This window comes from Falco cherrug, chromosome 2 (assembly GCF_023634085.1).
Source record: "Falco cherrug isolate bFalChe1 chromosome 2, bFalChe1.pri, whole genome shotgun sequence".
Lineage (NCBI taxonomy): Eukaryota > Metazoa > Chordata > Aves > Falconiformes > Falconidae > Falco > Falco cherrug.
The window spans coordinates 58801403-58822729 of NC_073698.1; the positions used below are offsets into that span (position 1 = coordinate 58801403).

A 21327-nucleotide genomic window follows, 5' to 3' on the forward strand; every position below is an offset into this window, starting at 1 on the left:
TCTAAACAACATCTGACCTGGAAAAGTAGTATTTCTTCCATTTCTCCTCTCCTTGAGGAGTTTATACTAGAGACACAGCATCATTAAGAGAGATTGTGAATAAAACCCAAGGGCATATTAAAGAAGTGCTGGCTGTTCAACTAGTACCAATAAATTAATATGCTCTGTTAGAGAAGTCCTGTTACATTGATTTTTCAGTCATGATCTTTGATTTCTTCCCTTTCTTAGAAATCCAATTACTCATTCTTATTTTCCCATTGGTAAGACAGTATCTCGAATCCCTTTGTTCTTTTTAATCATATTTATTTCCTCTATTAGATATTGCAGTGAACTTTCAGCTCCAGAGTCTTTGAAGCTGTTTTCTGACATTTTTGGGTCCTATCAATGGACAGATGGAAAGATGGCCAAGAACCCATTAGATCTTTCTATTACTTGGTAATTATTTTTCTTATCTATTTTCCTGGGCAGTTCCTACTTTAAAAAAGAAAACTGGCAAAGAAGGATTTAAAATTGACTGCCATGGTGACAGGGCAGACAGGTCTACAGAAATACCCAGTCTATACCTTACTGCAAGCATTAAGAAAAGGCCCTTAAAGAATTACTTTGGAAGAAGAAATAGGTAAGTATTCCATTTTATGGCAGTTAGCCATATTAGCGTTCTTTCTTTTGGTGAGGTTTCCCTTCCCTTAGCTCCAGTGCAGACTGAGAATTATAAAAGGAGAATTTACTGTTGTGGAATAAATATAATCTAATCGTGTATTTTTGTGTAGTCAAACACGTTGTGTAACAAAAATAAAGAAAACCCTCAGCAGCTAGTGTGTGAGGATTCCAACAGTCAGAACAATGGTTTGGAAATAATTTCTCTCCTGTCATTGTGGAAGTACCTTTTTGTATACTAGAGGAGTAAATTACAATAGATTGGGGAACACAACCTGTTTTCACCATATTTGTCCAATTCTTTGAAATTAACCTCAGCTATAACAAAACACCCTGTCAAGCTGCTTATAATGTATGGGCTTAACTAGATAATTGGAATATATATATATTATATTCCAACCATACTGCGTGTCTTTCAAACAACTGAAGAAGATCCATACTAAGGAAATCTATGTAATAAACCACTTATTGGCAGTAAATTTATACTAGTTGTACAAATCATCAGGGAAAAGCTGTGACAGCATAGTGGTAAAAAGATCAGTAATAATCACAAGAGAATACTGAGTGAGAAAATTGTCTAGGAAGACAATAGTGTTCCCCGTAGGGATAAAAAGTCTGGCAAAATAAAGAAGGTTATAAGAATGAGAGGAAAAAAGATTTATCATCAAACAACAGAAAAAACACACTTTTCAGCCTTTGGAAGGAAGTCAGATTTTGCTGGTTTCACAGACAGAACGAAAAACTCAGACTGCAGTTAGCTCACTTCAGTATTTCTGTTTGTCAGAGTTAACATTAGAAAATTACTGAGGAGGTGGAGAGACAGGAGGTCAGGCAGTGTGGGTGTAAAGAAGGATGGAAAGATAAAAGAACTTGCAGCAGTCAAAGAGGCAATGAGTGTCTGATGAGGCCGACACGTCCTTTCAAATAAAAAAAGAATAGCGAGATTTTAAGATGCCGTTTTCAAAAGACACTTCCCTCCCTTATAATAATAATTCAGAAGGCAGTAGACTTTAAAAGAGTGGTTTCTAAAATTTCTGAAATAGATGAAGTCTTGACCTCAATAATAAGATTTTAACCTTGCCACTTGCCATAGAATACTGCATAATATGAGGCAAATCACCTAAAATTAAAATTCTCACAGGTGGCCACTAATTGGATGCTTTTCATTTTCTAATCTTGACTTGGGAGCCTGGGATCTGGTTTGCAGAAATACTAAGTATTTACAGCTGTGGATCATTGAAAACTGAAGTTATTTAAGGCCAACTACAGCCAACTTTGGCCACTCTCCATTGCCTGGAGCAGAACCACCTCAGACATACAGACAGATTAAACTTCCGAGAGGAATGTTAAATCCTCATTATAAAGCTGAGAAACTGAACCTCAAAGACAAAAGTAAAATTTGTCTAGGCAATTTTCATGCTTTTGTGCTCTACTACTTCTCAGCTATTAAACTCTCCTGGATACTGAAGTGGTATGTCACCTCCTTTCTAACTACTTTTTGGACCAATGTCTGCCTCTAAATTGTCCTCTTTTGGCACCAGAACTGTTATTTCTTTCTCTGTATTTGTTTTCCCAACTCATGGTGTTATTTCTTATAAATTCTGCAGCCAGCTCTGTGAAGGTCAGCCCTAACCCATGTGAAGAGGGTACAGCCTAACTCCACCCAGAGCTTCTGCACTGCATTCTTCAAAAACTAGAAAAGGATTGGATATGTTTAAGTGTTCACAAGATATAACAATCAGTATTACAGACAAGAGAAAATAAGTGTTTTCAGAGCAGGAGTCAGTAGTATGCCAAAAGTAAGGTGTAAGTCCACGTGTCAAGCAACAATGGAAAAAATGCGTTGTTCTTTGCATGAGCATTATTCATCAGAATAAATCAGGCAGCACTTTTAGGGGAAAAGTGTTTTACAACGTAACTGTAGTCCTCATACACAACCATGGGAGCCATTTAAAGTTACAAGTCTGGTTTGGAGATGACAAAAGTGATTGATTACTTTCTGAAGGTGCCTATCCCAGGTACCTAAAAAGTCATTTAAATTAGTTTTCTAATTTTTAAACAGCTAAATATATATATACTTGATGCTACTGAAAGGAAAAGGAGTTACAGCTTGACATTCAACCTCATGTCTAAAATTTCCTTAATTCTGCATACTTGACTTTTTCAACATTAATCCACTTGAGACAGGTTTTTATTTTTATGTACTGTATATTTGTCCCTTTTAAGCTTTTCCTGTATTTCACCTTTTAAAAAACCTAAAATTGAGGTGTTTCCATAAACCTTTTTTTTTTTTTAATAATGCAGTATTCAAAGAGCAACCCATCACATGTAGATGAAGTAGACAAAAATTTTATGGGAAACCTTGAATTTATAAACTTAACTTTGCATATTGCAAACATTATTATATCCCAATACAGCTTTTCTGCTGATTTCAGGGAAAACCTGTATTCAGTGACACAAGCAATTATATGATATTCCACTTCTTTTCTCAAACAACACAGGCAAATCACAGAATCACAGATCTTTTCATTACCACAAACAATTTTTTGACAAAGATTTTTTTTTCCCACGTCTACGGGAAACTGTAAAAAAAATCTGTGCTGTAAAGATTTTCTCTTTAAAAAAAAAAGTCAGAATGAAATACAAAATTTCCAGTTTAGGTGACGATCAACCCCATATTTTACTATAGTATTGATTAAATAAATAAGAAAATACCCAAAAGTAATTTTTTTTTTCATTTAACAAAATATCACATAATGCCTAGCATATTCTCAAATAATTTTGTAACCTCTTTTGTATCTGGTGCTTTTAATAACCTCATTTTATATCTGATCGCTTATAGGCCATAGTTTAGAAAAATCTTTAACACAGAGATTTGCAATAGTAAGACTTTTTATTCAGCACAGTAGCAGATTAAGCAGTGTTTTGCTTACTTATAATGTCTACTCTATTTTATGTTCTGACAAATTCAATACAGGAATAAAAAGATCCAATTTTGATGAAAGCAAAGGCTACAGCTTCAGAGCTAACATTGCCCTATCCAAAGAAACAGGGACAAAATGAAGAAATAGATACAATGGACTCTCACAATGTAATGGTGACGGAGCATACGGTCAAGCCCTCAATTCAACAGGATGTGTGAGTGCACACTTATCTGTGATTTTATGAGCCATCCCAGTGACAAGAGGGTATACTATACTTCGAGTTAATCTTGTGTTTAAGTATGTGCTGAATCAAAAACTTGATCACCAGTGTTAACATATTAATCGTAAATATTTTCCAAAGGCTGGGTAAAAACACTTTAAATCTGAACACAAGGTCCCAGCAACCTCTTAATCCAGAAAGGGTGTGAGATTATAGGGGTAGTTCCACCCTATACTTTAGGTTTGATCCCACATCCAGATGTTCTGAACAGCAAAAGCTGATGAATCATCAGCGACCCAAATAAGCCACAAGTGGCAATGCTCCACTTATTGTGGTTTAACCCCAGCTGGCAGCCCAGCACCACGCAGCCACTCACTCACTCCCCCTCACCCAGAGGGATGGGGAGGAGGATCAGAAAGGAACATAAAACTCAAGGGCTGAGATAAGAACAATTTAACTGGTAAAGCAAAAGCTGTGCACAAAAGCAAAGCAAAGCAAGGAATTTATTCACCACTTCCCATGGTCAGGCAGGTGTTCAGCCACCCCCAGGGAAACTGAGCTTCATCTTGCGTAAGGGTTACTCGGGAAGACAAAGAGCATAATGCCAAATGTCCCCCCCTTCCTTCTTCTTCCCCCAGTTTATATACTCAGCATGATGCCGTATGGTTTGGAATACCCCTTTGGCTAGTTTGGGTCAGCTGTCCTGGCTGTGTCCCCTCCCAATGTCCCGTGCCCCTCCAGCCCTCTCACTGGCAGGGCCGGAGAAACTGAAAAGTCCTTGATTTGGTATAAACATCACCCAGCAACAACCAAACCCACCCGTGTGCCATCAACATTGTTCTCACACCATAGCCAAAACACAGCACTGTATTAACTACTAAAAAGAAAGTTAACTCCATCCCAGCTGAAACCAGGACACTCCTCTTAAGGCCTCCTCTGCTCTCTTGCTCTCCCAGCACCCCCACCCCCTGTCACTCACACCCCTAACTCAGACTGCAGTCAAATGCCACAATTTGCAATCTTGCTGTCACAGTTAAAATTTGTATTTTTGCATAATTACTAACATTTTTCTTTCCCATACTTATCTTAGTATATTTTGGTGCACTGCTTTTAATCTATTAAGTCCATTTTACACCCACTGACACTAACTACAATTTTACATATGCAATGAAAGAACAGTGCCACAACATGCCTGCAAAGGCTAACTCACCCTGGCTGCGTGTCATCAGTCACGCAATGGTATGTAAAAGTTCCAAACATCTGCACTCCCAGGATCCCATACAGGAGGAGAAAGAACAGAAGGAAAATTGAAACGCTCCAGATTTGCTCTCCGGAACGCCTGGCAAAAAGATAAATATGACACTGAATGCACAGGCAATGTGAAGCCTCCTTTGAAAATCTCCAGAATAGAAAATATGCTTACATAGAGAAAGTAGTATTTCATGCTGCAGAAAATTTGTTCTTAAAATTGATCTCTTACTCTGTGCAGACATAGAAAAGGGAGCCCTGATTTTTTAAAACCTTTAAGTTACGGTAATTAAACCAGCTGCAAACTACAAAGGGTGAAACAAAAAAACCCCAAATAAAATGTATAAAGTCTACCTTTTGTAAAACAGTATCTAATGACTTAAATAGACAAGATATGATGATGAAGTAAAGTTGATACCAAATAAGACCAAAAAACTCTTCCACATTACATGGCTTTTGACATTATGCACTGTACCAAACATACTTATGTGTGTTTGCTTCCATGTAAGCATCTCTGTACATATACCAATAAATGTGCACTTGTAACTGTAATGGTTAGGGCACACGCTCAAGTGCTTTTATTTACGAATACTACCCTGCTAAGAGTGTTCACCTTCGTTCTTAAGTGCCCACGTTAATGGGAGCAGAATTTACTGCCACTGGTTGAAAATTGCTGGCTACAGTTATTAGCAAAATGCTTTAAGATTTATTTAAATACTTTACAGTTTTGATAACTTTTTAGGCAATTCAATGATTCCTTAAGTATGGAAAATAGCAAGAATTTTTTGGCCAAAACTAAAACTCAGGAAGAAAATGTCCATTAAGTGTGCAGGGTCATTTTCTGAGCTGTGTAGTAACCCGTCTAAGTCAAAATTGTTTGGGTAACAGCCTTACTTACTTCAAGATATTTGTTATCCTAGTTCTTGGCAGCTCAAAACGAAAATATATCCGGAATGCTCGAATCATAATGAGTGGTCGTGGAATCCGTAACATGCCCCAAGGTGACATCTGGTCAACTATTTCAGCAATTTCAAACACCTACAAACAAAAGAATCGGGAGGTTTTCTTGATGACCCTGTCCTGTTGCTGTATTCATTTACAGAACTTTTAAAACTATGAATACTATGTATGATTTTTGTTTTCATTTTCAATCTTCTCTTGGTTTATTTCATGGTTCATTTTAACTATATTTTTAAAAGAAAAGTCTTAGTAAATCCTTTAATCCATTCCTAAGTTACCCTAATGAAATTCCAAAAATATACTCTGCCTATGTTCATAACGCTTCTGTCTCAAACAGCTCAAGAAGGCTGTGCAAGCTGGTGCCAGCTGCCTGCTTCTGTGCTAGTCCTACCCCACAAGTTTCCAAAAACTTCATTTAAAAGTAATTCACATTTCCAAATACAAAACCCAGTATGTTAGTGTTGCACACCACTATTTTCTTTGTGCTATAATGTAAAGGTACATATACACAGACTGCCTTATGAGTTGTACATGCTTATAAATTCTCCATTTAATTCCAAGTCCATGTGAAAACTGTACACGTTCTTCTAGACTCCACTTACAAATTTCAGCCAAGCCACAGAGCAAGGAACCATTTCCTTAATATTTTGACAGGTTAGGCACTCCATAAAGACTATTTCGCTTAATGATTGGGTGAAAATGTCTTGGTTTAATCCCTGTCTCTTACTCTCTGAGAGAAACTGTGTAATCTAATATTTGCTCGAAGTACTAAGAAAAGGGAGGGGGAACCTGGAACTTGTCTGTAATGATCAACCTTCACTCTACATGCATACATGATGTACCAAAGTTACTCCTGGGTATAAAGCAGAAAATTACAAGGTGTTTTAAATTTCTCAGAAGTGGGTAAGTTATGCCTAACAGCAATCACTATAGCACTTTTACAATCCTTGTACTATTGCAGGCCCAGTCTCACAGTCTTCAAACTGTTCTTACCCAAACAACTGGCTATGGTTATGGACTGATTGGTTTGCAGGACAAAATTTGACCTGTACCTTAATACTCTACACTTTTTTGCAACATGTCCAAGTTCCCTTCTTTATGAAAATTTAATCAATTTGTTTCCAAATGTCTTTATTATTATTATTTTTCCCATTGTGCTTTAATTTGAATTTTGGAAAAGGTCGTGTTAGATGTGGGCCATATTACATGAAACCCCTCCACTCACCACACCTATACACCTACAGCATGACAAGCATCTACCATTGGAATCATTCTGCCTGTAGTTGTCTAAGCTAGTCACCATGGCATCCTACTAGACTCAATGGAAGGAGATGAGCACAACTGTCATATAGAGTAAGAGATTTAATAGCTCTTTGAAGATCCTTCTCTCTCCTTTTGACTATGCAGTGGGTTTATGGTAAGAAGCTTCAGATTAATGTATAAGTTCTCAATAAGAAAAATTAATCAAGATAACTTCTACTACTAATATAGATATGCCGCAATGTGCAATTATGCAGTTACTCAATTCAGCACGGTATTTTAAAAATAATTTGACCCATGTACAGCTATACTTCCACAACTTGTAATTATTTAGTTGTACCACACGTTTTTCACAATTAAGGAACTATTCATTGAAAGAGGTAAGTGAAATAACTACCTGTAAAACCAGTGACACCCAAAGACAGAAGACCATGAATCCATCAAACACACACCAACGATCCTTTACATAGGAGCTATCACCCTAAAAGAGAAAGAAAGCTAAGAGGTTAATTGTTGTTGGTTTACTGTCAGGATTTACAAATATCACAACCACATCCATCTTCTCTGTACCGCTTCTAAAATGCCACTTTTGAAAGACTCGAACAGCCCAGTATCTGGACTAGAATATGCTGGAAACATATAAACACATCTTCTGGGTGAATAAATGGTACCTTCTTTCTTGTGCGGTACTTCTCCTCAGCTTATATAAAAAAGAACTTACAAAGAAACCTATTATTTCCATTTTGATGTAAATCAAAAAAGAAGAAAAAAAAAAAGAGCACTGGACTGACTTTGCCACTGTATCACCCATTACAAAACACTTGCATAGGAAGGTAAGTGTAAAATGCTAGCTATCTAGTATTGTGCCATTCAATTACTTCAATATTGCTCAACAGCTTAAATCAAATCAGTATCACTGTACATTCATTTTTTCATGTTTTCCATCATTTTTCATGCTCTAGCAAAGGCTTGCCATTTCAAAAACACTAGACAGTAACTGCCATCTCATCACAGTGCAGGCTTTCAAGTTTCTTTGGACGTTTCCTGAGCAACACTTTACCATCTCAAAGTGATCATTCTTTAGACTTCATTAATAGTATGTATGGTGAGCTTCTCAACTTTTATGTTATTGGCACTCCATGAACTGTCAAGCACAAGGATTCAGAGCATAACTTTGCACTACTGAATGAAAGAAATTCAGGGAAGAAAACTGAGCACTGGATCTTTGATGACCCATATGCCTTCCTGCTTGTTTTCCAGGTCTGCTTTAGGCTTCTTCAACGAGCTCTCTAACACCTGAGCATGACCGTGGTGATAAGTCCACTCCAAAGATCACTCCTAAAAGGAGTATGGAGAAGGCTGCATCCAAGCTCAGTTTTCTCTGCACTACGCTATTCTCAGGCACTGCTCCAGTTTGCATGCTTCCATCTCCTCACGTCTCACACCATCCCCATTGACATACAACACAGGCCCTCCACTGCAAGCTATAAAAACACTTCTTTGGTGGGATGCCAATGCCTCGCACTTTACTTTAACTACTGAACTGAAAAAAAAAATCCACATTTATTAGGTAGGTTACAGCTGAGAGTTAGTTTGATGTACCACCCACATGGAGCATAGAGGAAGTTGGGGACCAAATGCATATAGATAGATGCAGCTTGTTGAAAGGCAGACTAGACAAGACTAGACTTAAGGGAAGTGGATATCCTGGTTTCAAGTAAAAATGTATGCAGAGACACAGGCAATGCATCTCGGGGCACATAAACACCCCTTTCTGAACGAGGTTTCTCCCAACCGACTGGATATACCCTCCCCTGCCTTATACATTGTCTTGTTCCTTTTCTCTGTTTAGTGTTCTTCCAGATACAAACTACAGTGTTTGATATCCACTTTTCACAGGCATAACTGAGGAAAAAAGTACTGTCACATCTCAAGAATTTTGAAGACATTACTGGACTTTGGCCTGTTACGTGATTCCTGGCTTGATACACATTGTTTCTTATCTCAGCGACAGCTATTTCAGTCAACCTGTATTTGTTTTTAAATGTCTCAGCATTTTCCTTGATGCTGAAAGCACAGACAAGATGTTTTGGTTTAATTTAATATTTTCAATGACATACACTATCCTAAAAATGATTTATCATTCCTTGCAGTAGGTGACAGCAAGATATATTGTGTAAATAGAGACCAAATATGGTTTTTTTAAAAAAGCTTTATTTCACTTGCAAAATTTCTTCAGGACAGAAGTTAATAAAGCAAGGATATAAGGAAAATACAGCAAGTGATTTTCAAATCAGAAATAAAGGACAGAGAACTTCAATCCTATTTTCAGACAGAGGATTTTCTAACACAGGAGGATGTTAAAGTTCTCAATCCAAGAATTAAGGGGAGGAAGACGGCAAAACAGGGAAGCAACAGAACAACAAATTTGCATCGTATTTTTAACCTCTCTTTCCTGAAAAAAGTAGACTTAAGTTCCCTAAGTAAAGTCAGAGCTAATCAGTAACTCTTCACCCAAGGCTAAACAAACTCGGTGTTATGGTTTCAGTGGTTATGTTCAGAAACTGTGAAGCAGACACATGTTATTTCTCTACAGAGATCAGCTACCAACACCATCGATCTCCTGGGCCTGCTCTCCTCTCCCCCTGGTTCCCTCCTAGTGAAATATCTCTGGTGAGATTTGTATCAACATGCACCTGGAGTCCTTCAATTGTGGCTCAGAACAAAGACGCTGATTGGTCTTTCTCTCACCAAAGAACTCCTTGAAACTTGCTTTTCTTCTTTTAAGCACCCTTTAAAACAAGTTTTCCCTGAGCTTTGCTGTACATATGAACATGAGCATGAACTTGTGCAGGAGTTCCTGTAGTCACTCTGCTCTGAATAACCCATCAAGTACTCGCTAAAAGCCAAATCTTTTTTTTTTTTTTAGAAATTGCTTTTTCTTTCCACAATAGGTGCGGCATGATTGAAGCAGCTCTGCTGTTTTCTCCTCACAAAGGAAGATGTCGTGACCCTTCCCAGCCTTCTCACCAGTCAGGCTGCTCCACCACCTCACTTCTCTCATTGCCACATCAGGCCAGCTTCCAACGCTACATCCTCCCAGCCAGGAAGGCTTCCAGTGGATTGCCTGCGGAAATTTAGGGCACCTGAATTACACCCGTCGAAACTATTCATTTGGGGGGAGGTTCTGGCCCTTTCCTCTTTGCATATAGGGAGGTGTTGGCTAAATCCTTTTCATGTTTGTCATTTGGCTGGCAGTGGATGTGGTGGGGAACCTTTAACACATTTATACTGTGCATCTGCATATGGGATGCTATTTGTGGTTGGAAGCATTTTTAAGGCAAAACCACGTCCTGCTTAATGTGAAAATCAGAACGTCCTTTTTAATATGAATCTTGATATTGACTTCCAGTGCTACTTCCACGAAAAATCTGACTAAACAGAGGTTAGCACTTCAATATTAATAGCAATCAACAGTGAGTTTCATTCACACTTGAAAAAAGCCGTGGGCTGAAATTCCACGCTCATGGTCAATGGCAGACTGTTCTTAAAACTTGGAAAGGAATACAGATATATGAAATTTAAATACACCTGAAGGCATCTTACCTGAAATAGCTGAAGTATTGCAATGCGCTAATCCCTCACCCTTTTTTCATCATGTCTGATTAAATTTGAGAATTATTGATGAGGGTTGTTTTAGTATTTTTTTTTTTTGTGAATGCGCTATCCCAGACCATTTACATTATGGTTTGTAAGCCTTTGAAACATGACCTAAACATTTGCAAAAGATGAAGGATTAGTACTGTAGTCTAGAAGCCTCATGCTGAGACTAATCCAAACCTCCTGAAGTCATTAAAGTTGCTGGCTCCCTGCTGCCTACAGCGGACAGTGGATTCTTCAATGTGCATAGCAAGTCATGAAAGCTTCTCCAGCAACATGACTTACAGTCTATCTAGACAACAAAATCATTTGCTTCTAGCAGAGCAGTGGATGCCAGTCCACAACTGCAGGCTTGGGACAGCCTTTGGAAAGCTTTTGTGCAGTAAACCATGCCCTCACTTAATGCCTCTCCCAGGCAAACTAGGGGGTGTCACTTGAACTCAGTGGACTAGCTAACTAACTTACAACTATTAAACACAAAGCATTTTAAGATACACCAAAAAAATCTGAAGTCCAAAGCAGCAATACTGCTTAGCTGTTAGATGGATCAATTTTTCCTTTGTTAATTAGAGGCCCATTTGTTATTTTGTAATACCCTTCCTAGTCCCCTCAGTTTCTCCTAATATACTTCTGTCTTTTCCCCCAGTAGTTAATCTACAACAGGTCAGCATCACAGTTAGTCTAGTACACAATTATGGAAATGGCTTTATTGATAAACCACACATGGAACGGATCAAAAGTCTGCCCCAGATTAGAGATGCTAATCTGAATTAATACAAAATTTGACATCCCAAAAGAACAGACAAGTTTAACATAACAGTCTGGAATTAAAATATCCCCTTTATTTGCCATATATAATTTTTATATGCCAATAATTGTCTATGGCAATGTTGTTATAACTAAGGAAGAATACCTCAAGTTCAGCATAAGATCTTGAGTGTTTCTTTACCTATTCAAAAATAAGACCAACAAATAAATCTTCTGCCTTCTCCCTACATTCTCCTTATTTCACCAGTTTTTGCTTAGTTTTAGTACCATTACATTAACTGAGTACAATGTACTAGCTTATTTCTTCTTTTTTTATTTTCACATGCAATACTATACCCCAATAACAGCACTTAGATGCTGGAAGATACACTTTCTCAATTGTAAACAGCACTTTAAAGCTAAAATAGCCAGTATTAGGTGCCCTAAACAGTCGTTACACAAGTTCATGTTAAAAAACAGTTCTTAAGACCTAACTCATTGGAAATGTGAGCCAGTACAAAATACAGAACCACAGACAGACATGATAACATCTGAGGTTGTCACTCCATGAGAGCCATTACAATTTAACTTACTCCAGAAGGAAAGACTAGCCAGACTGTAGTTTTTTATTTCATTATCAACCTTGCTGAACACAAAATACTCTAGGAAATCAACATCCAAATTGCATAAAGCAATCTGCTAGAAGATTGGTTATGTCTGCTAATTTTCTTAAGCAATTTCAGTATCTCATTGGTAAGGTAGACAGCTTAGCAAGATGACAGCACAGTCATCTCACAGGTCATTTCTGCCCTGCTTATCTCTTATCATCTTAGGAACACCTCAGGATGAACAGCAAATCCTACAATTAAAAAGCCTCCTTTGCCTCCCTGCTTGCCTTGAAGGATTTCTTTTTTCTCTCTCGTCCCTGACTACAACCTATTCTCTGAATCCTTCCCTTCCGCCTCTTTCCAGCTGCCTCAGTGGGAAAGCTGAAAAAAAAGAAGTGATATAACATCTGCTCTGAGTAATCAGATTTACCATCATCTGCTCTGGAAAGGAGTTCTGCAGCCCTGGGTCTGTCAGTAGGAGAACCTTAGTCTCCCACTTTTCATCACAGTCTCTAACAAACAGGATAGCTGAAAGATGGTACAAACTCAAAAAGACCAGCAAGCTCAGTAACAACTAGCGACTTTGCTATTATTCTATCATGGTCATTGCATCCTGTATGTGGTGGTGGTAAATAAAGCACATCAACTCTAGCAAATTCTTCAGATCACCCTGTGGGCTACTTTGTGTAGCATTACAAATAAGCATTAAGGAGTGGAGGCTGACATTTACTGGCATTTTAGGAGCAGCATAAATGCACAGGAGGAAACTGAAGGAACAGGAAGATTCAGAGTTTGGGAGTATCATTTTTTCCCTCTCTGCTATGCTCATTATAAATAGCAAACTACAAGAGGTGGCACAGCTGAGTTCAGGAAACAACTGACCCTCCCTCCCCCATTCCCTTACTCCACACAAACACCACAGGTCACGGAGGTGGGAGCAGGTCAGAAAATTCAATCAGAGCTCAAGGGAGCACCTACCTTAACCTCTCTCTCCCGTCTGCAAATGCACATAAAGATACATACACACATATAGAGGTATGTATCTCCCATCCATTCAGACCTATGCATACAACCCTTATGCTTCGGGCTCAACTTCAAACTTTCCCTATTTCCTTAAAACCTCGCAGTTTACAGGTCTGTTTAGTAGCAGAATGATGTGGACAATCCAGCCCAGCCCCCAGCCTGTCAAATACTTTCAACATTTTCCTCACATAGAAAAGAGAATGAAGAGATACAGCCAACAAAAAGAGCTGCCTCTGACTTTGGTTCTCCATCCTCCTCTTCTGCTCTCCTGAACATAAAACTATTTCTCAAATCTGTTCATGTGTCAAACATTAGCCCCGTGCTTCCTTCTTCATAGCTCCGTAACTCTTCAGCCATCCTAGGGACTGACTGAAGCAGGACCTCAGACAGACAGACAGACAGACTCTCAACTGCACCACCTACCTAAAAGTCCATCTTCTACTCTGTGTGACAAAAAAATTCAACCTGAAGCACTTTATTACGCAAACAACCAGCAAATTACATACTAACCATCTTTTAATGCAAAGAGCTCCTGTGACTGTAAAATGATGATCCATGCAGGGCACAAAGGGAATTGTGGACTGCTTAGCTAAGACCATGTTAATAACCAAAGAAATATAAAATGGCATATTTTAAAATGAGTGGTCACCTCCAAGTTAGCCCTCTGCAACGGTGATAGTATCACTTCAAAATGAACCAACTTTTTTTTGTATTTAAAGTCTGTGTTTGGAAAGAAAAAGAGACAAGGCGAGGGGACAACAACACACAACACAGCTTCTCATTTCTGTATGTCTTCTGTTCCTCAGTGTCTTCATTCACAGAAAAGAATCTTATTTAAAATATATTCACATAAAAGCAATTGATTTGTAACAGACAGTGAAATTAGAATTACTGTGTGAAGCTTAACTCTAAACGGTTATAGTGGGTGTAATATCACTTTATCATCACTGAGTTAAACACGTTCAATTTCTAACTACTCAGGTGTTGTACTCAACTGCTCCATCATCAGATGCTTCTAAGTAACACATTACATACTGCATAATCTATCTTTGTCATAACATGTAATGCAAAATTTATAGCAATTTTGTATTGTATGTTAGAAAAACATTGGAAAAATCACTTGATCTTACATCACACAAAGCAAAGTTTCTCTATTTATAATTAAAAAAATGAAACACAGCTCTTACTGTTCCTTTGGATTACAGGGTGATGCCATGCATGCTACAGGCACACAACACACACAGTTCCAATCTATCACTACAAGAAAGCTATAACCACTACAGAACCACTACTTAATCATTTGTAAGAATTAAAAAAAAAATAGATTTAAGTGAATTTGTTGAGGTTTTCAGACTATTTTAGGAATTACCAATGAAGATGTAAGGTGGTCTCATTCATTAAAGAACAGTCTCAGACTACTTTAAGACACACTAGACTCTTGTTAATTTATGTAATTAACTTCACCGAACTTATTTCATTTTTCACATTGTAATGGGGTTTTTTTTAAGTTATAGTATTCACCATGTTATTTACTATTTCTAATAGAAAGAAAAAAACCCACAAAAACATCAGAAAGCCTGTGAAGGAAGAAACAATCCTGGCTGTGAAACAAGAATCAAGACTTTCAAACAGACAAACCAGGACCATTTTACTTGCTACAAATCCTGTAACAGCATTTGCCGTTGTGGTGGTGGTGTGATGGTGTTTGGAGGCATTAAAAAATGGTGGTGTAAACCAAATTGTTAACAAGAAGATTTAAAACCAAAACAGAAACAAACATGAAAACATTACACAACACTCCCTTCAAGTACAATAACCATTGCCACAAAACAATGCAAGGGATGCCTCAACACACCTCCTGTATCAGCCAAATCACTGTACAGCATCTCAGTTCAGCTGAGTGACAAGTAATTCAGACTGCTCACTATTCAGAGCTGCCTGGCACAGCCTTCATATATAGTCAACAGAGGACAGATGCCAATACCTTCTTAGCAATACCCAACTGCAGGCATGGCTATAGAACATGTGGGGAAGGCGCTTCGCTGCTGTATTACATTGCTTTCTTGGTACACTGCTTAACTGCTGCAGTTGGGTGCCAACATGCCCTGCAGAGAGATTTTATTGGTTACTGCACTGAAAGCCTGAATTTCATTTCCCTCTCCATCTGCTGATTAGCCATCCATATTTGGTGCCATAAGTTTTGCCCTACTAGCTGACTCGGATCGTTTGGATGTCTTAGGGGTTCAGCAAATCTAAATATGGCTGACCAGAAGGAGGATTGATAGGATCCCCCTACCTGGAACAAAACTCACTGTTTTGGGATGTGCACAGGAAAAAAATCTTCACCATGAGAACAACTAAGCATTGTAACACATTGCCCAAAGAAGTGCTAGCATCTCCATTGCTCAAAATATTCAAGGCTCAGCTTGACAGGACCCTGGATAACCAAATTAAGGCCCCACTTGGAGTAAGATGTTGGTCCAGACCATCTCCACAGGTCCCTTCAAAGCCAGATTTTCTCTGGTTGTACGCATCTAAGAATCTCCTCAAGATGCCAGTTCCTTGTAGACTCCAGTTCTACATCTAGTTGCACATGTCTGGATGTCTGCTCATGGTTGGAAGTACTCTGCAGCCTTGTGGTGATGTGTGTTAAACACTGCTGTGCTTCATCCAGCAATATTCTCCCCTTCCCCAGCTCTTACATTTATGGTGAATGCAATGGGCGGATTTGCATCCAAATGTTTCAAGGTGAAAGCTTTCACTCCAAAGCATCACATACTGCCTAGAGATTGAATAGGAAGATTTGACAGGCAAACAGTCTCACCTAGCATGACAAGACTCAGATTTACGATCATCATTCATAGTGCTCTTTCAACAACAACAACAAAAAAAAAAGCCACAATGATGAAAGTTGGAATAGATAAGAAGGAGGCACTTTTCAGAAAGAGGATTTTATTATTTGGTAATTATCATTAATAAAAGCTGGAGAATCCATTTTATACTACAGAGAACAGGAAAAGTTTACTGAATCAGCAACCTTAGTATAGCTGTAAGAAAGCAATATTTGTTACTGGTAGAGAACACAATAATCTGAAATAAAATTTTACATTCAGTTTACTGCCTTAAAAATCCCATACACATTTTGTCATTTTCATGAAAAGACAGCTGCACAGAAAATGTTCTCATTCCCTTCCACAGGGATTTGGATGTCATTAACATTTTTTCATCTTGTTTTATTTTCTCATATTAAGAGAGAAGACAACATGGGCATAAAATAAAATAAAATAAATAAAACTAAAATAAAATAATATTGTTTAATTACAGCAGACTTCCCTGAAAATGCAAGTTTCAACACAGAAAGGCACATTAGGGATTAAGTTCCCTGTCTTCCGACCTGAATACATAACATGTTATCCAGTAAGTTGATTTCACTGTTATCTCATAATAATATCTGCTTTCATGAAGAAAAACAGTAAAGTAATCCCTAAAAGTGGTATTAGAAAGGGAAAAAATGTACATTACTGAAAAGTAAAGTTTTGTTCATCTAACTGGTCTGTATATTGAAAGAGGAATTTCTAAATACATTCTGAAAGTCAGTATGTTGTACATTTTTTCTTTGCAACTTTAAGGTTAAATCTTTACCACCACAGTTAAGTCACTAAGTATTACATGGACACATACTTCAATCCATGCCCAAAAAGAATTTCTCAGTAAAAACTTCTATGACCCACTGGTTAGAAAATTTACCATTTTTAGTTTAGAAATACTGCCTGTATAAGTTCACTAAGTAATTTAAATACCTTTGATTTTCTAATACTCTAATGCAAAAAAATGGTGCTAAAAGCCCCACTGTGTAATATGAGTCATTACTTTCCTGTAATAAACACTCCAACAAAACCAGGCACAAGTAACCATAGAAACAGGTGCGTATGTTCCAGTACCACGGTCTCTAACCCTCCCTGGCCCACAGGCAGTAACACCCAACTAGCAGCATACTGCAGGTAACTTCGTATTTGCTTTCCCCATGATAATCAGTTTTAATTTTTCTAATTTCCTGTGACTGGAAACCGCATCAGAGCATTTCACTAGCCACACAATCCCAGCAGGCTGGGAACAGATGTCCTTGTGACGGACACAGACACACAGCAAAAAGGTGAGACAGAAGAATCAACTATTGTAGATTGAGTGCCTTATTCAAATAATGGATGTAAATACTGTTTGCTATGAAATAATATTGCAAACAATCACAGCTGGCAACACCATTATTTTTTAAGTCAACTTGAAACAATATACTTTTTGCCAACACAGAACACCATGGGACCCGCACTACACATCTAGGTTTCCAACAGCATTATACATAGTACAAAATTCTGTTTTTTAATATAGGTATGTAAAATGATTTTTCATAGGGCCAAATGATTTTCACCTTACAATTCCAAGAAGTAAAGGGGAAACTCAAATCTTAAGTCAACTGAGTCCTTTTTCATGTTTGCTCTGGGAGCTTCTTACTACCACAGGCAGTTTTTTCCATTTTTTCCCTCCACATAATTACACACTGTTTAGTCAAAGCAGCTCATCATTTTCTCATCACTGTCACTGATTCTGCTGGTTATGCCTCTGCCCTCATGGCTGAGGTTCTTGCTTCTGTTTGTGACTTGCACATCCCAAGACTGAGCTTTCACCACAGGCATCACGAGCACATCAAAGCATGCTGACTTGGGATGACAGGAGCCACGCATTCTGTTTTACTACTTGACCTTTGAAAACAACACAACATCCTGATCCTTAACTCATTTATACGCCATGGGATATACAGCATATCTAAAGTCACAGAGCGCAGCAATTTCCATCTTCTGTTTTCAGTCTGTAATGCAGCAGAAATTCCCTTGACAAAGTTATTAAAAGCTGGTGAGCCAGCTTAGAGTGTTTCACTGCAATTCAATTCATATTTCCATCATTTATCAGAAGGCTTAAACTCGTTTTGTAATTTCTCCATTGTTGTTAGATGAAGGTGGAAAAAGAAGGCAAAACATAGTAAGGTACAGTAAAAAACAGTTCTGCAATCCATAACTCCAGACAAACTTCTGAATCAGGATGATTATGGAAGAAACTCATTTAAGTATAAATGAGTTAAGGCCACAAGTGTTAAAGAAGCTGGCATCCAACTGTCTTCCTCTAGTGCCCACCTGTCCCATTGACAACAAATCTGTAACAAGTCAGAATAATCACTGACTGCGAGATACCTAAAGGCTAGGTGTCAGCCTAGGTTTTAAGCTTTTATTTCAGTCAATGGAGAAAAACAGGCCAGATAAATTACCTTTTGGAAGGGCCTACTTTAGACAGAAACAACTAATTACAGACAATTGAAGACCCTCAAATTAGTGCTGATGAATGCTACTAAAAGTGTTTCTATTTTAAGCTCAGAAATCCATTTTGTACAAGCAAAGATAAAAAAGTATCAGAATATGCAAATGGACATCTGCTGCAACTGGAAATTGTTGCAGACCCCAGTTTAGATCACGGCAACCAGTTTTTCATTACAGTATAAAAAGCCCATCTCTACTTCACACTGCTTGCACTACAGGTGGCAAGTTCCTGATACTGACAGTGAACTCAACGTAGAGTTAAGTCTACATGGCTCAGGTAAGGCTCCAGCCTGCTCTGTCCTCGATTTTCTCTTCTTGAGTGGACAGATAGCAACTACAGCAACCAAAGCACCCATCAGAAAAACACTGACGAAAAAGGGCACAGGGCTAATGCTGCCTGGGAACATGACACATACTGAAAGCTGCTGATTTCAATTAACTAAGTAACCTGGCCTTTAGTACTAGACAGAAGCAAAAGAAATGGTTCCCCTATTTCTGTGACTGCGCTGGTAGAACATTAAGCTTTGTTTCAGTTCCTGCATGAATTCATGAGAGAGTGCTGAAAGCTAAGGGTACAACCATTCACTTCAGCCCCTTGCAGGAGTACTGAAGTCAGTGAATAGCACTCAGTGCTACTGAAATAAAGTCTGACAAAGCCACTCACAACTACTTTGGTTAGTACAAAAGTTTTGCTGTGAATGTAATTGATTTAACAATGGGGGAAATGTCAAGGACCATTACTTCTGACTTTCTATAATCTCCGTTGTTAGCTGACATGTGCCACAACTGCACAGTGAAAAGAAAGACATTTCTATTAAATTCAGTGCATTACCAGTGCTATATATATATAAAAAAATCTAATTTTCAGCATGATGATAATAAAATAAGTGTCAGCTAGGATTTTTTAAGAGACAGGAGAACTCACACTTTCTATTTCACAGTGCTACTCTTTTAAGAGAGGAACAGGATAAACCATGCCTCGTTCTCACAACATGATTTCAATATAGGTTTTCTAATACCATCACGACTGTAATTAGAAGTCGCAATGAGAATGTGGTATAACTAAGAATTTCACATACCTTCACAGTGTCCGTACAGTGAAATGATATCCATTGATCTCTCATTCCTTAAAAGCTGAATTTTCACCTAAGACATCTGTTACCTGAATCCTTTGTGTTGTAGTAGATATGAATTCTTTCATATCATGGACACAGTTTCCTGAAAGTTTCTCAGATTCTGGCATATTTTCCTCTTTGGTTATTTTATTACATACAATGCCACCAGTGAAATTGTGTCTAATACAAGCAATTTACCTGGAATATTTCTCTCTCATTCCACCTCCTAGTACAAAGACTGAGTAAAAACTTCTAGTAAAGATAAGACAGCTTTAAAGTAAGGTATGCTTGCCTTGCTCATACTCATGAGATGGCCTTCAGAAGACACCATATAAGAAAGCAGAAAGTAATTTTTGCATCACACTGATTAAAAGAAATACAAAGTCCTTTCTTCACAGGTTAGGCTCACTGCTTGCTTTCAGAATTTTGATGCTCATTTAATATCACACCTGGTTAGGCTTGACAGTTACCTTTCATTTCTCTAATTCCACTTTACCTTCCTTTTTTTAATGAGGAGACCATTTTGGAAACTTTGCTTGAATCAATGGACAGTCCTATGTAAAGCACAAACAGTCATGTTCATAACTGACATATAAGTGGGCGTGTAAATGTGACCTTTGGTTCCTGAGGGACTGCGAGTCTTGTCTGTTATGTTACAAATTGACCCACGAACTATTTCTCGAGGTGCGAACATTAATTCATTCATGGTGCTCTCAGAAGACTGCCAACCAATAAGTTATGCAGTAGACATAAACTGTATGTAATTGGGAGACCAGTTTAATTCTTATTCAAGTGAGGGAGACTGATCTGCTTTCATTTAAACAGACTTAATACCTCCTTGACGCAGCTGATTACTGCAGAGTTCTTTCTGACCAAGGAGGCTGAGACATGAAAGAAAGCAGAACCAGAGTCACTGAACTCTACATTCTGGGAGATGAAGATCATGTGGATAAATCTAGGATCAATTGAAGAAAGAAGAATTCTAAACTGAAGAGATCATGAAAATATGAATGTCAAATTGAATTAATTAAGTTTTACCACTGCACTAAATTTATTACATTTTATGTATTACTATGCAGTGTATTACTGTGGTGGCCAAAACTGCATTTATTTTCTTAGAAGGCTGTAATTTCACTTAGGAAACTGAAGTAGTATATTATAATTGCACACAATGTTAAACTTTCATATTCTTTATACAACTATAAATCACCAGTATCAGGCAGCAAAATAAAGATAAATTTCAGGTAAATGTGGAAGTCCCAGTTTTACAATCCCGATGAATCACAGGTTAGTCACTTACTGCCTATGTCTGCAAATGTTCATACTCCGGGTATTCTGGCAGTCACCTTACTGTGCATTTTCTGATAAACTCCTAACACAGAGTATTTCTGACCTAATAAGATATTACTTCGAGCACAAAAAAAGGGATTCTGAAAGAAGTAAATGTATTCTGTGAGAGGCTAGTTGATAATAAACCCATCACTGTTCACTGTACCAACATAAAAGAGATCCCCGACTTCTGCCTAATCAGTGATACTA

The 21327-nt window shown here is 37.9% G+C and overlaps 1 protein-coding gene across 3 annotated transcripts in view; it reads right to left on the minus strand.

Annotated features, from left to right (window-relative positions):
• NALCN (sodium leak channel, non-selective) overlaps positions 1–21327 on the minus strand; it is a 249670-nt gene that overhangs the window by 208832 nt on the left and 19511 nt on the right. For all 3 annotated transcript variants that reach the window (XM_055702433.1, XM_055702432.1, XM_055702434.1), the window contains exons 4-6: positions 7667–7750; positions 5948–6087; positions 5012–5140 (exon numbers count right to left, since the gene is read on the minus strand). In XM_055702433.1, the coding sequence (XP_055558408.1) occupies positions 5012–5140; positions 5948–6087; positions 7667–7750 (353 nt within the window). The remainder of the gene's footprint in view (positions 1–5011; positions 5141–5947; positions 6088–7666; positions 7751–21327) is intronic.